The sequence below is a fragment of the Cydia fagiglandana genome, chromosome Z (genome assembly GCF_963556715.1).
Source record: "Cydia fagiglandana chromosome Z, ilCydFagi1.1, whole genome shotgun sequence".
NCBI classification, from domain to species: Eukaryota; Metazoa; Arthropoda; class Insecta; order Lepidoptera; family Tortricidae; genus Cydia; species Cydia fagiglandana.
In genome coordinates this window covers 12,705,996-12,718,299 of record NC_085959.1, presented here as the reverse complement: position 1 = coordinate 12,718,299, position 12,304 = coordinate 12,705,996, and the positions used below count along the sequence as shown (strand labels likewise).

Here is a 12,304-nt window from a genome sequence, read left to right as displayed (position 1 = left end):
AGCGTCCCAAAGTGGCGTTCCTTTAGCTTCAAGCGTGAGTCGGACTGAAGACAAAAAATGCGACTAGGCTGTAACTGGCACATAAGCAGCAGAAGTTGCTAAGCGGGCGAGGTGTTCAAAATTACCTTGACATGCTCTTATTGTCTTAACTATAAAGTCGCGTCCAGATCATTTTAAACCACTCACCAGCTTAGCAACTTCTGTTGCTGACTGTACTGATTGATTAGGTTACTATTGTTACGTGTTTTAAAAAGCACTAGGTATACAGGGTGGCTAAAAAATAAACTAAGTGTATTCCCATTTGCCAACGTGCAACCCTGAAATCGCGAGGAAAAATTTTATTTGGCTGTTTCATACATTTAGGCTGGTCCGTTTTCTATGGGAGGATACTTCTTTTTTCGCGATTTTGGGGTTGGTCCCATACTAAAAGTCGCTCAGTATAATCCCAAAACCTCCCTGGCTACGGAAATACACTTTTATTATCTCTCTTCGGCCTTCGCTTTTAAAACACTTTCGGAAGTTGTAGGAAGCGCGACCCGTCGGACGCTCGAGTTTTCACTGTTTTCAGCTCTACGCATTTGGACACTTGTACTATTGTTCTGCATTTAATCTTCAGAGATGTAAAGATATAAGCCACCACGCCAGAAAACTTCATGTTACATCTGGTTTTTGATTGACCCATTCGGGTTTTTCAAGACGTTTCACGTACAAAAAATGTTGAAAATTATGTGATGTACGGAACCCTTGAAAGGCGAGTCCGACTCGCACTTGACCAGTTTTTTTTTTACAATAAATGTTCAAACTGCCTTCCTTCAGCGGCAATGCACGCACGACATCTTCTTAAAAAAGATCGGGTTATTTTCCGGGCAAATCTTCCCCTATTTACAAATTCAACCGCCTCCGTTATTCTTTCCCGCAGCTCAGCTAAATTCTCAATTGTTTTTGAGTACACTTTCTCTTTAACCGCTCCCCAGTAAAAAAAATCTAGGGGATTTAAATCAGGCGAACGGGGTGGCCACAAGAGTGTCCCAGCGCGCCCTGTCCACCTGAGCAAGGGTATTCTTCATCAAGATGTTCTCTTACTAAAATTTAAATCCCCTAGATTTTTTTTACTGGGGAGCGGTTAAAGAGATAGTGTACTCAAAAACAATCGAGAATTTAGCTGAGCTGCGGGAAAGAATAACGGAGGCGGTTGAATTTGTAAATAGGGGAAGATTTGCCCGGAAAATAACCCGATCTTTTTAAAGAAGATGTCGTGCGTGCATTGCCGCTGAAGGAAGAGGCAGTTTGAACATTTATTGTAAAAAAAAAAGAAATCTGATAATTTGTTTTTTATTTAATTTTTTTCTAATGAGAAAACTGGTCCTAAATTAAAGTAAAAAGATTGAGTCAATATCATAACCTTGCTCTTAAATTACGTGGAAATTTGATTTCTTATCTCGCTCACACTCCAAAATGACTCTTCCCGTCTCTATCAAACAAAGAAACGGCGTTGAGCAAAGCTTTAGGTAAGCTAAAGTCATTTTAAGGAAGTATGGACATTTTGCTAAAAAACTGGGATTATTTACAAAAAAAAAATTGACCAATTATTTAAAAAGTAATCTAGCAAGTGTTATACCATTTTGGAATCCTTATTAAACGCGCCAGTTTTTAACGTTACTTGCCAAACTAGCGTAGTACATTTTTTTTTCAGTACAGTCAGTTAAAGTTGGGCGAAACAGTAAATTTAAATAATTTGGTTTTGAAAAAGTGTAATTTTCTTCCAAGTAATAGCAGTTGGCTTTAAATTTTAGGCAAAAATCTACAGAAGCATTATTCAAGATTACATAATAATAAAAAAAATCGAATAAATTATGGAATTTGTAGTAAAAAGAGTTAAAGAACCACTACAGGGTGTGGATTTTTAGTGAATTATTAAAGTGACCATAATTTTTAAAGAACATGAGTTGGATTTTTTCTTGTATTTTTATGATAACTGTTATGACTTGGTCTATCATCCGTTTACGGCTTGACGTCGATTTCTGGGACACCCTGTATGTATCACATAATTGTTTCCTGATTCTAGGAAAAATGGTAAAAAAAATATAGCATCGATTTTTACTGCGAAATCAGTGTTGGAAGTTGCATAGAATACATATATAATTACATACTAGTAAGAGATATAGGAAAAATCTTACTGCCATCAGAAAGGTATACTATTTGTGATATTCCTATGATAAATTCTTGAAATATAAAATTATTACAAACCCCGAAAAATGTGCCCAAAATCACGTTCTAAAAATCATCAACTTCCGGGTTTTTTCAAGTTTTTCGACATTTCGTCTCAAAACAAATGTAATTTTTATAAATTAAAATACTTTAAGTAAGAATCCGGAATATGGATTAGTTTTACTATTTAAATAATATACAGGAACAAATAGAATTTGTCTAATTATGCATAAAATATTGTTTATGTTGTGTAGGCTGCATGCATCACTATTCACTAAGCATTATTATAGTAACCAATGTAACCATCTTATACGAGTATTATTGAAGCACAGTTATAACACTGGAATGGTTTTTAATGTGTACGCAAGAAGTTTTGATTTTTAGTTACATACAAAAATGACCACCTGTCTACTTTCAATCGAGAGTTAATCGAGAAATTTAATCGATTAATATTAAGATTAATTCAATTTCAATCGTATGTTAGGTCGACTAAATTAATCGCGATTAAATTAATCGCCGATTAATTTTGACGATTAACTTTTTTAATCGATTGATTAGTCGATTAAAAAGTCAATCGATTAATGCCCATCTCTGATTCCGAACCATTGGGAGTTAATGTACGTCAGCCTGATGAGGCCTTTTATGAAAATCGTAGTGAATTCTTGGATTACAGTACAGGCCTATATAATACGTTAATTACATTCGTGTTGTTTTTAATAGCTTTTATACCTACCAGTTTAACGCATTCACTGCCAACGTTTTTGTAGCGCTACACGCGTAGCTGATTCTAGGTTTTCCCGCTTTATAGAGGAAAGGGACTAAATAAACTATATAGTGACTTTGTGAGCTGAAGAGCTCGCGATAAGCTTAGGAAATGTAAAAATGAATAATTCGTTGAACTAAATACTAGTAGTGATCGTCTAATCGTAATAAAAATACTTCTTTATATCAGTAGATAACGATAATAATGCCTTTTCTGGGCATCTTAAATTAACGCATATTAATTATATTCAGGGAAATATGTGCATTATTAATGAGATTCCTTTATGCGAGGTGTGCGGTGTCCCACAAGGCAGCTCTATCTATGTAATTTCCATATACCTACACCTACATTGCTAATTAGTTTATGGTAAGACCCAATTTCACCAAACTGGAGTGAAGACTTAATCCAAGATCAAACATCAGGATGATACTCGCTAATATTGGTAGTTAATAAGACTAATGTGACCAAGGTGGATAATAAAGGTTGCAAAAGCTTGATAGGCAAATCGTTTTGTCGATTTTGTTATTAGCATCATGGAGCATTTAGTTAAAACTTTTAAGCTTATGACATATGTATTTAGTCTGTATTAGAGTTAATTGATATTCAGATTCTGATGAAAAAGCAAATTGTTAAGACCGAATAGTCCCAAACTATAGTAGTTCATGAGATCATGTCATATTTTATCCGATCACTGCCAGCTCATGGGAATAAGAATAAACAGTAAATATTTCTAAAATCTATGGCGCAACACAGTTGATAATAGCAGTTGAATCTGTACGGTAGATGGTAGGTTTTTTATCATCTGTCATCAACTCATCATGCCTGCCACGTTCTAACAAGTAAGTGCGAAAGTGACGCATGACATGCCAAGTGATATAAATGTCGGCGGCCGATCGTAAGATTAGGCAGATCGTAATGTTCCTGTTAAATTAAACCAATATATAGGTAGGATAGGTTGGTTAGGTTGCTTCAGATGCCCGAAGGGCAAACTGCCCAGAAATAGGAGCCCCGCGTAGCGGGGCTCCGTCGACTCAGGGAACGAGTCAATGATTTTCACGTTTCACGATATGCCTAGGAATTTCACGATATGCCTGATCTTACGATCGGCCGCCGACATAAATAAGACCATGACAGGAGCTATGGAGCGGAGCGCTGAGCGCGTGGAAGTTACATACCTTGGCTTGGAACTTGATGCCGTAGGTGAAGGCCTCGTCCGGGTGCAGAGGGATACGGGTGTCGTACTCGTCGTTCGGCACCGGGTTGTACTGCTTGGTGGACGGCATCTTGCGGCCCCACTTGAGCAGCTTCATGGGCACGCGCTTCCAACCGCGGGCCTTGATCACTAGCACGCATCGACCTTTACTACTTTTCTTAAACATCGAGGCGCATGCTCCTCCGATCCCAGCGAAATTAACTTTCGGCCTAAGGGACCTGCAACAAAAACAGAACAGTCACTTAAATGAGCTAGTCATGCCAACCATATACAGTAAGTTAGGAGGGTCTCGTCAGCGTCGTCCTAAGTAGTCCATTGTTGGAATTTAAACTTCGTAGGCAGAAACAATACTAACAGATCTGCGTCGTGACAGTCGATTAATCCTATTAGGTACATTTCAGTGACAAGGCTTAAGTAAATTCCTTTTTACTGCGTTGAATGGCGAACAATATAGGGTGAAAACTTCGATGGGATGAAATAAAACAATACCAAGATATGAGTATGCAGTATCAACAAATACGACATGCACTAATGTAGTCACAAGTAGGACCTTCTTTATAAATAAAAACTAAAAACGAATATCTTAAAAAAACACAAAAATAGTCGAGTTTACAAAACAGCATGACATTATTTTATGGTCTTCATTAGCCGTTTTAGTTGACCAAATGTCGCGTTCTGAGAGAAAATGCAGGATTTACTATAAAAATATACAATCACTATAGGTGTTGCTATAATATTAAGTATTCCCTTGGTTTTTCAGATCCTAACCCGATGATTAATGTGAACATAAACCAAAGATCCCGACCAATTGTGAACCTCCTTTAAAGTCAAGTTCCAAGAAAGCTAGGTAATACCTACCTTATTAATTGTTTCCGATTTCACCCTGTATAAAAGTCACGATTAATTTGATAACAAATTAGGATAAACAAGCCGGGGAGGAGCCGATCATGATTAATGTTCTAAGAGACGGTTCCCAGTAAATTGAAACTTAAGTATCAAGACGGTAGTTTAAGACGAGAGCTTTTAGCGATCGTCGCGGGCGCTGAATTTAATTACTCTCCTGCACCAGACATTGACAACGTTTGATATAAAGGGTCTTCTTAGCTTAAAAATTATCTAATATTAACAAAATTAATATTGACTACACTTCCGTTTTAAACTTTTAAATTGTAAACTCCCGTGAGTCTCGGAACACTCGTTACCTACTCACGTATTTATGTTTTGATTTAGCTCGACATGTTTCGATCCAATTTGAGGTTTATTAAATCATTAGAGATGAGTTCATTTGATTATCAAAATGAGTAAGGATATATTCATTGAGATAAAGAATTATTATGAAATAATTATCTACAATATCCCCCTGTGTAAGCAAAAATATTATAAAGACAATTTGGCGCACAAATCGCTTATTTTATTACCTGGATTAACATATTAAACACGTTGTATCCCTAGTGTTCAACCCTGCAGACGAGAAATACGAGTAGGTACGAACACGACGACAAGATATTTCGCGTGTGGAATGTTGTATCAGAGTGTTCCGTACGAGACCCACAGCGACATCTCTGGTCGGAGCAACTCAGTTGCGTATGTCGCGTCACACATATCGCGGCCAATACGGAGCTCTATATACGCCTTCGTCACCCTACGTCACGATATATTGTCCCCCTCTACCCCAATATCCTCGAATAATGGACACGTAGATTAAGCTTTTAGAATTATAAGAGTAAGCACGTTAAATTTCGGATTTTTATTTCACCATCCAAGAAAAGGTCGAACTCTCAAAAATACGCAGCGCCTAGTCACGAACATATTGATCCTTCTTCGCCAAATATAATCAACGGTTTCTTCGCCAATCGTCGAGTACGAATTGAGAGGCCATTGAGAAGCAGCACCTTTGGAAGAGAAAGCGCATCGACATTTCTTCTTGGACGGAAGGCGCGTATGCAGCACGAAGACACCCAAGGACGCGCAAATTTGGGAAACTGCGGATAGCTGTAGGACGAGAACTGGACATCCAACGATTTTAAACGCGCATATTTCGGTACGGACATCCAGCCACCCTATACCTAACCCCCTTTGTCTTCAGTTGCTTAATACCGTGCTTAATCAATTCCAGTGAGCCCGTGACGAGTAATTATTGCGTGACCGGTATTGGGACTCCTTTTCGCCGCTACCTACACAACGCGGAGTTGCATCAGGGTCCAAAGTCCACACGTGAGTACTCCAGCTTTCTATACTAAACCTAACCAAAATGGGACTGGGTGATACTGTAGTACCAAATACTAGCAAATCACGCGATAAATCGCCAGCTAGGGTGATCTGTGATGCCGCGATTGAACCTCAAGTTCGCGAATTGGTCAAAAAACGTGGCATTATAAAGGCTAGACTCACAAAGTTCGCAACCCACATTCAAAGCTGTAGCGATAATTTAGACGCTTTAACTGAGCCTTGTAGAATAAATTTAAAACTACGCATACAAGGAGCAGAGACCCTGTACACTGAATTTAACGATATTCAAACTCAAATCGAAGCGAATGTTTTCGAATCGAATCTCGATGACCAGTTAACGCAACGAGAACAGTTTGAGGATAGTTATTTCACTGCGCAGGCCCTCGCCGAGTCTATTTTAAGTCAATTTAATAGTACAGCAAATAAAAGTCCCACTGTTTCGCAAAACACAACAATGAAGGCAATTAAGCTGCCAGTTTTATCACTTCCCTCTTTTGACGGCACGTATGAAAACTGGCTCGCATTTAGAGATATTTACCTATCACTAGTTCACAATTCGAAGGATCTCTGTGACATCCAAAGGTTCCACTACCTAAAATCATCGCTGACTGGTAGTGCTTTGTTAGTAATAGAAGCGCTCGAACTAACGTCAAGTAACTACGCGGTGGCATGGGATCTCCTTCTTAATCGCTACAATAACAATAGGTTATTAATCCACAATCACGTCAAGGCACTATTTACGCTTCAGTCGCTGCCTAAAGAATCGCACATACTTATTAGAAAGTTAATTGACACAACACTAAAAAATTTACGCGCTTTGAAAGTCCTAGGCGAACCTATATCGTCATGGGACACTCTGATTATTTACATCTTGGTGTCAAAGCTCGATAAAACCACTGAACGCGAGTGGGAACAACATAAAAGTAGCCTTACGAGCGGCGACACTCAGATGAAGATTAAATTGGATGATTTATTTAAATTTTTAAGAAACCGTGCAGATATGTTAGAAACATTGCAGGCATCACATTCACAAAGTACGAGTATACGCGATAAGCACGAAGTGAACAAAAAACATATCACTCCTAGCTCCACTCATAACTACAACAATAACAAAGTGCACTGCAATGTTTCTACCAACAGCAAACCACAAAAATCACAGCAAAAACCAAAATTCCCGTGCCCTATGTGTAAAATGAATCATCCACTTTATTCCTGTGTCAAATTTCTTGATACTAACTACGAATCTAAACTTAAGTTTGTTGCCGACAACAAGTTATGCACTAACTGCCTACGAGCGGGTCATTCCGTGGAGTCATGCGTATTCGGCCCGTGTCGCAAGTGTAATAATAAACATAATTCAATTATCCATCCTCCTAGTGATGAGTGCACTCGCGTCCCTGCCCCCGCTGACGTCACGGCCCCCGCTGCATCCACTTCGGCCGCCGCTGTATCTAGTTCGGCCGCCGCCGTGTCGGTCAATGTACATTGTCAGCGAATTCCTTCGCAGCCGCCGGCCTTGATGCCGGTCTTGTTGTCAACTGCGCTTATCGACGTGATTGATAAAAATAATAAACCGCATACTGTTATCGCTCTTATTGATAACGGCTCTCAACGATCCTTTATAAAAGAATCCTTACGTGATTTATTAGGCACACAATTAGTACAGTCCACTCACGAAATAAGCGGTGTAGGTCGTACTGTGACGCAGTGTACGCAAACCTGCAATGTCCAAATAAAATCGCGCATTAGCGACTACACAACAAATTTACATTGTTTTGTTTTATCGGAAATAAACACATCAATGCCAGTTGTATATGAACATTGCGCAAAATTCGATATTCCAGATAATATACAACTGGCAGATCCGCAATTTTTAGAATACAAAGATTTCGATATTTTAATAGGTGGTGAAAAGTTTTGGGATTTGTTTACAATGGAAAAATTAAAATTACGTAACGGTCCTTACTTATTAAACACCGAATTTGGATGGGTAGTAGCAGGTCCTGTCAATTTAAACGCACGCATTGAAGGCCAGCACATCCAATGTAATTTTACGCAAACAACAGATTCGCTATTACGGCGGTTCTGGGAGATTGAGGAGGTACCTACCACTCGGGACGCATGGTCTGACGAGGAGAAGGCTTGCGAGGAGCATTTCGTTCGCACCACTACGCGCGACAGCGAAGGAAGGTTCTGTGTTAGCATGCCACTCAAGCAGCCACCCGAAGTGCTAGGAGAAACTTATCCTCAAGCCGAACGTCGTTTGCTGGCGCTGGAAAAACGATTACAGCGTTCAGAAACGTGTAAAAAATTATATACTGACTTTATGCATGAATACCTCGATTTAGGGCACATGAGTAAAGTTACGTCATATAACTCACCGCATTTCTTCTTGCCACATCATGGAGTTTTTCGCGAATCCACAACTACACGCTTAAGAGCAGTCTTTGATGCTAGTGCGGCATCTAGTAGTGGTACATCACTGAACGATCTTCAAATGGTAGGTCCCGCGATCCAGGGCGACCTTCTGTCGATTATTTTACGCTTTAGGCAGCATCGTTACGTGGCATGCGCGGACGTAGCTAAAATGTATCGTCAGGTACTGATGGCAGAAAATCAACGCGACCTTCAGCTGATCCTTTGGCGCGACAGCCCCGACGAACCGATTCAAATTTATCGTTTAAATCGCGTCACTTACGGTATGGCGTCGGCGGCTTTCTTAAGTGTCCGTTGTTTAAAACAGTTAGCCACTGAATGCACCGATCCCGACGTTAAAAGAATAATTAACGAAGATTTTTACGTAGACGACATGATAACTGGGTCACAGGATAAACTTGAATTGTTACGATTATGCAATGAAACCGCGCGAACATTGCAATCAGGTTGTTTTCCGTTACGAAAGTGGGTATTTAACTTTAGCGAGCCGTCGTTAGAGTCTAATTTCGCACTGCTGTCTGACGCGCAAACTAAACTAACGTTCGATAAAGACTGCAATTCAAAGACATTGGGCATAGGTTGGAATAATTACTATGATCAATTTTATTTTAACTCGCAACTTGATTTGATGAAACCTAATGATAAAGTAACTAAGCGTATTATTTTATCACATATCTCGCAAATTTATGACCCTTTAGGTTTATTAAGTCCAACCATTATGCTAGCCAAGGTCTTACTCAAGCGTTTATGGCTGCTTAAACTTGACTGGGACGACGAAGTCCCTTCTGACGTCATGCGCACCTGGAATGATTTTACTAAATCATTAACACTGGCCATAAGTACTATCCGTGTGCCGCGTTATGTAATGGGTAGCAGTAATTATACGCGCATAGAAATGCATATCTTTACAGACGCGTCACAGGTGGCTTATGGCACTTGCATTTATATTCGCACAATAAATGATGATGATGAAGTATGCTCACGATTATTATGTTCGAAAGGAAAATTATCTCCCATTAAAGTCCTAAGTACGCCCCGCTTAGAACTTTGCAGTGCACTTCTAGGCGCTAAATTATATGACAAGGTCATAAATAGTCTTCACTGCAAATTTGATGACGTCGTATTCTACTCTGATTCGACTTGCGTTTTAGGGTGGTTGCGCATGGCACCTAATTTATTAAAGACTTTCGTGCAGAATCGGGTCACTGAGATCCATGAACTGACCAAAGGGCTTCCATGGCGCCACGTCAGCGGTAAAGTTAATCCGGCTGACTTAGTTTCGAGAGGCGTTCGATTGGAAGACCTAGCTGGATCCAGTTTATGGTGGGAAGGACCTGAATTTCTGCAGGATGTTAACTTTGACCCTAAAAACATGCCAAAATTACCGAGTTCGAATGATACGCATGACATACTTCCGGAGGTTAAATCTAACGTAGAATTAGCGCTTACCGCTACCACTGAAGCGTCATTATCATTATTCCCTTTCGAACGGTTTTCTCAGTTCTCGCGCATGATACGCGCCGCATCTTACGTTTTACGCTTTATTCACAACGCGCGCAATAAAAATAATAAGCGTGCGGGCAGTATTAGCGTCGAGGAACTGCGGGAATCAACGAATTTATTAGTCAGGCTGTCTCAACTTGAATCGTTTCCAGATGAGTACAAGCTATTGACTAATAAACAAACAATTAAAACCAAGCATAACTTAAGTAAATTAAATTTGTTTATTGATGAAGATCGTGTCATGCGAGTCGGCGGTCGCATCGGTTATTCGCAATACTTTGCTTATGAAAAAAAGCACCCGATACTAATAACAAGCAAACATCACTTTACGCTTTTATTATTTCGCCACGAACATAAGAAACTTCTACACGCTGCGCCTCAAGCCCTTCTTTTCGAACTGCATGATGCTTGGTGGCCACTAGGTGGTAGGTAGGAATCTTGCGCGAAAAATCTTTTATGATTGTATTGTTTGCAAGCGATTAAGAGGGAAAACCCTTACTCCTTTCATGGGAAATTTACCCGAGGAGAGAATTACGCCTACATATCCCTTCTTAACTTGTGGTGTGGACTACATATGCAGGGCCAGTTTTCATATTAAACCGCAAAGGCAGAGGTGCTCAAACTGTTAAAGCATATATTTGTTTGTTTGTATGTTTTGTTACGCGAGCCATCCACTTAGAGCTTGTCAGTGATCTGACCACCGATGCTTACCTTCTAGCTCTCAAACGCTTTATAGCTAGACGCGGCAAGCCTACCGAAATATTTTCGGATAATGGCAGGAACTTTGTGGGTTTAATGCACGATTTTGCCAAGTTTTTGTCCCAATGTAGTCCCGACATCATAGATTACGCTACCAGTAGTAATATTAAATTTAATTTTATTCCACCTTACGCGCCCCATTTTGGTTCCTTATGGGAAGCTGGAGTAAAATCGTGTAAATTTCATATACGCCGTGTTATTGGAAACGCTCACCTCACTTTCGAGGAATTTAGCACGGCGTTAAGCCAAATTGAAGCCGTCCTCAATTCCCGTCCTTTGTACGCCATGTCATCGGATCCGCACGACTTCCTTCCTCTGAGCCCTGCGCACTTTCTTGTCGGTCGCACTTTGACATCGCCCGCCTCAGAGGACCTTCAGCACGCGCCTGCTCATCGACTCAACCGGTACCAGATGGTGGAGAAGATACGGCAGCATTTCTGGACCCGATGGTCCAAGGAGTACGTCTCCGAATTACAGACGCGATCCAAGTGGAGGAGCCACTGCGAAGACCTGAAGCCGAATACACTAGTTCTCATAAAAGACGACAATCTGCCTCCGCTAAAATGGCATCTAGGACGCGTCGTCAAGACTATCCCTGGGCGAGACGGAGTGTCAAGAGTGGCAGACATCCACACCGCATCTGGCATCATAAGACGCGCCTACACCAAAATCTGCCCCTTGGTGTCTCAGCCTGATGAAGAGAGGAGAGAAGACCAAGAATCCTCTTGAAAGCCAGATCTTTCAAGGCCGGGGGCATGTTCCGTACGAGACCCACAGCGACATCTCTGGTCGGAGCAACTCAGTTGCGTATGTCGCGTCACACATATCGCGGCCAATACGGAGCTCTATATACGCCTTCGTCACCCTACGTCACGATATATTGTCCCCCTCTACCCCAATATCCTCGAATAATGGACACGTAGATTAAGCTTTTAGAATTATAAGAGTAAGCACGTTAAATTTCGGATTTTTATTTCACCATCCAAGAAAAGGTCGAACTCTCAAAAATACGCAGCGCCTAGTCACGAACACAGAGAGCAAATAATTAATTCTAAGAAAGACAGAGTCGTGAATTAAAAGCTAGTTTAATATGTAGTAGGTACAGTAAAGAATCTGAGATCTTCCTTTATTTTCCTTGGAAGAGAACAGAAACATATTTTTCCCTTGTTTAATTAATGAAAATAATAAAAAAG

General features: G+C 40.3%; 2 protein-coding genes across 3 annotated transcripts in view; one reads left to right on the top strand and one right to left on the bottom strand.

Moving 5' to 3' along the window:
• Positions 1-4,413, bottom strand: part of LOC134678673 (carboxyl-terminal PDZ ligand of neuronal nitric oxide synthase protein) — a 151,175-nt gene extending 146,762 nt beyond the window's left edge. Inside the window, exon 1 of one of the 2 annotated variants that reach the window (XM_063537320.1) lies at positions 4,147-4,413. In XM_063537320.1, the coding sequence (XP_063393390.1) occupies positions 4,147-4,350 (204 nt within the window). In that variant the 5' untranslated portion in view covers positions 4,351-4,413. The remainder of the gene's footprint in view (positions 1-4,146) is intronic. The other variant, XM_063537321.1, reaches the window with a different exon arrangement.
• Positions 4,414-11,396: 6,983 nt separating this feature from the next.
• On the top strand, positions 11,397-11,840 carry LOC134679293 (uncharacterized). Its single transcript, XM_063538190.1, has one exon. The coding sequence runs from the start codon at positions 11,397-11,399 to the stop codon at positions 11,838-11,840; it is 444 nt and encodes a 147-aa protein (XP_063394260.1).
• The last annotated feature ends 464 nt before the right edge of the window (positions 11,841-12,304 follow it).

What these genes read in the sequence shown, in the direction of transcription:
- LOC134679293 (XM_063538190.1), top strand. Translation starts at nt 11,397, where the DNA reads ATGTCATCGGATCCGCACGACTTCCTTCCTCTGAGCCCTGCGCACTTT.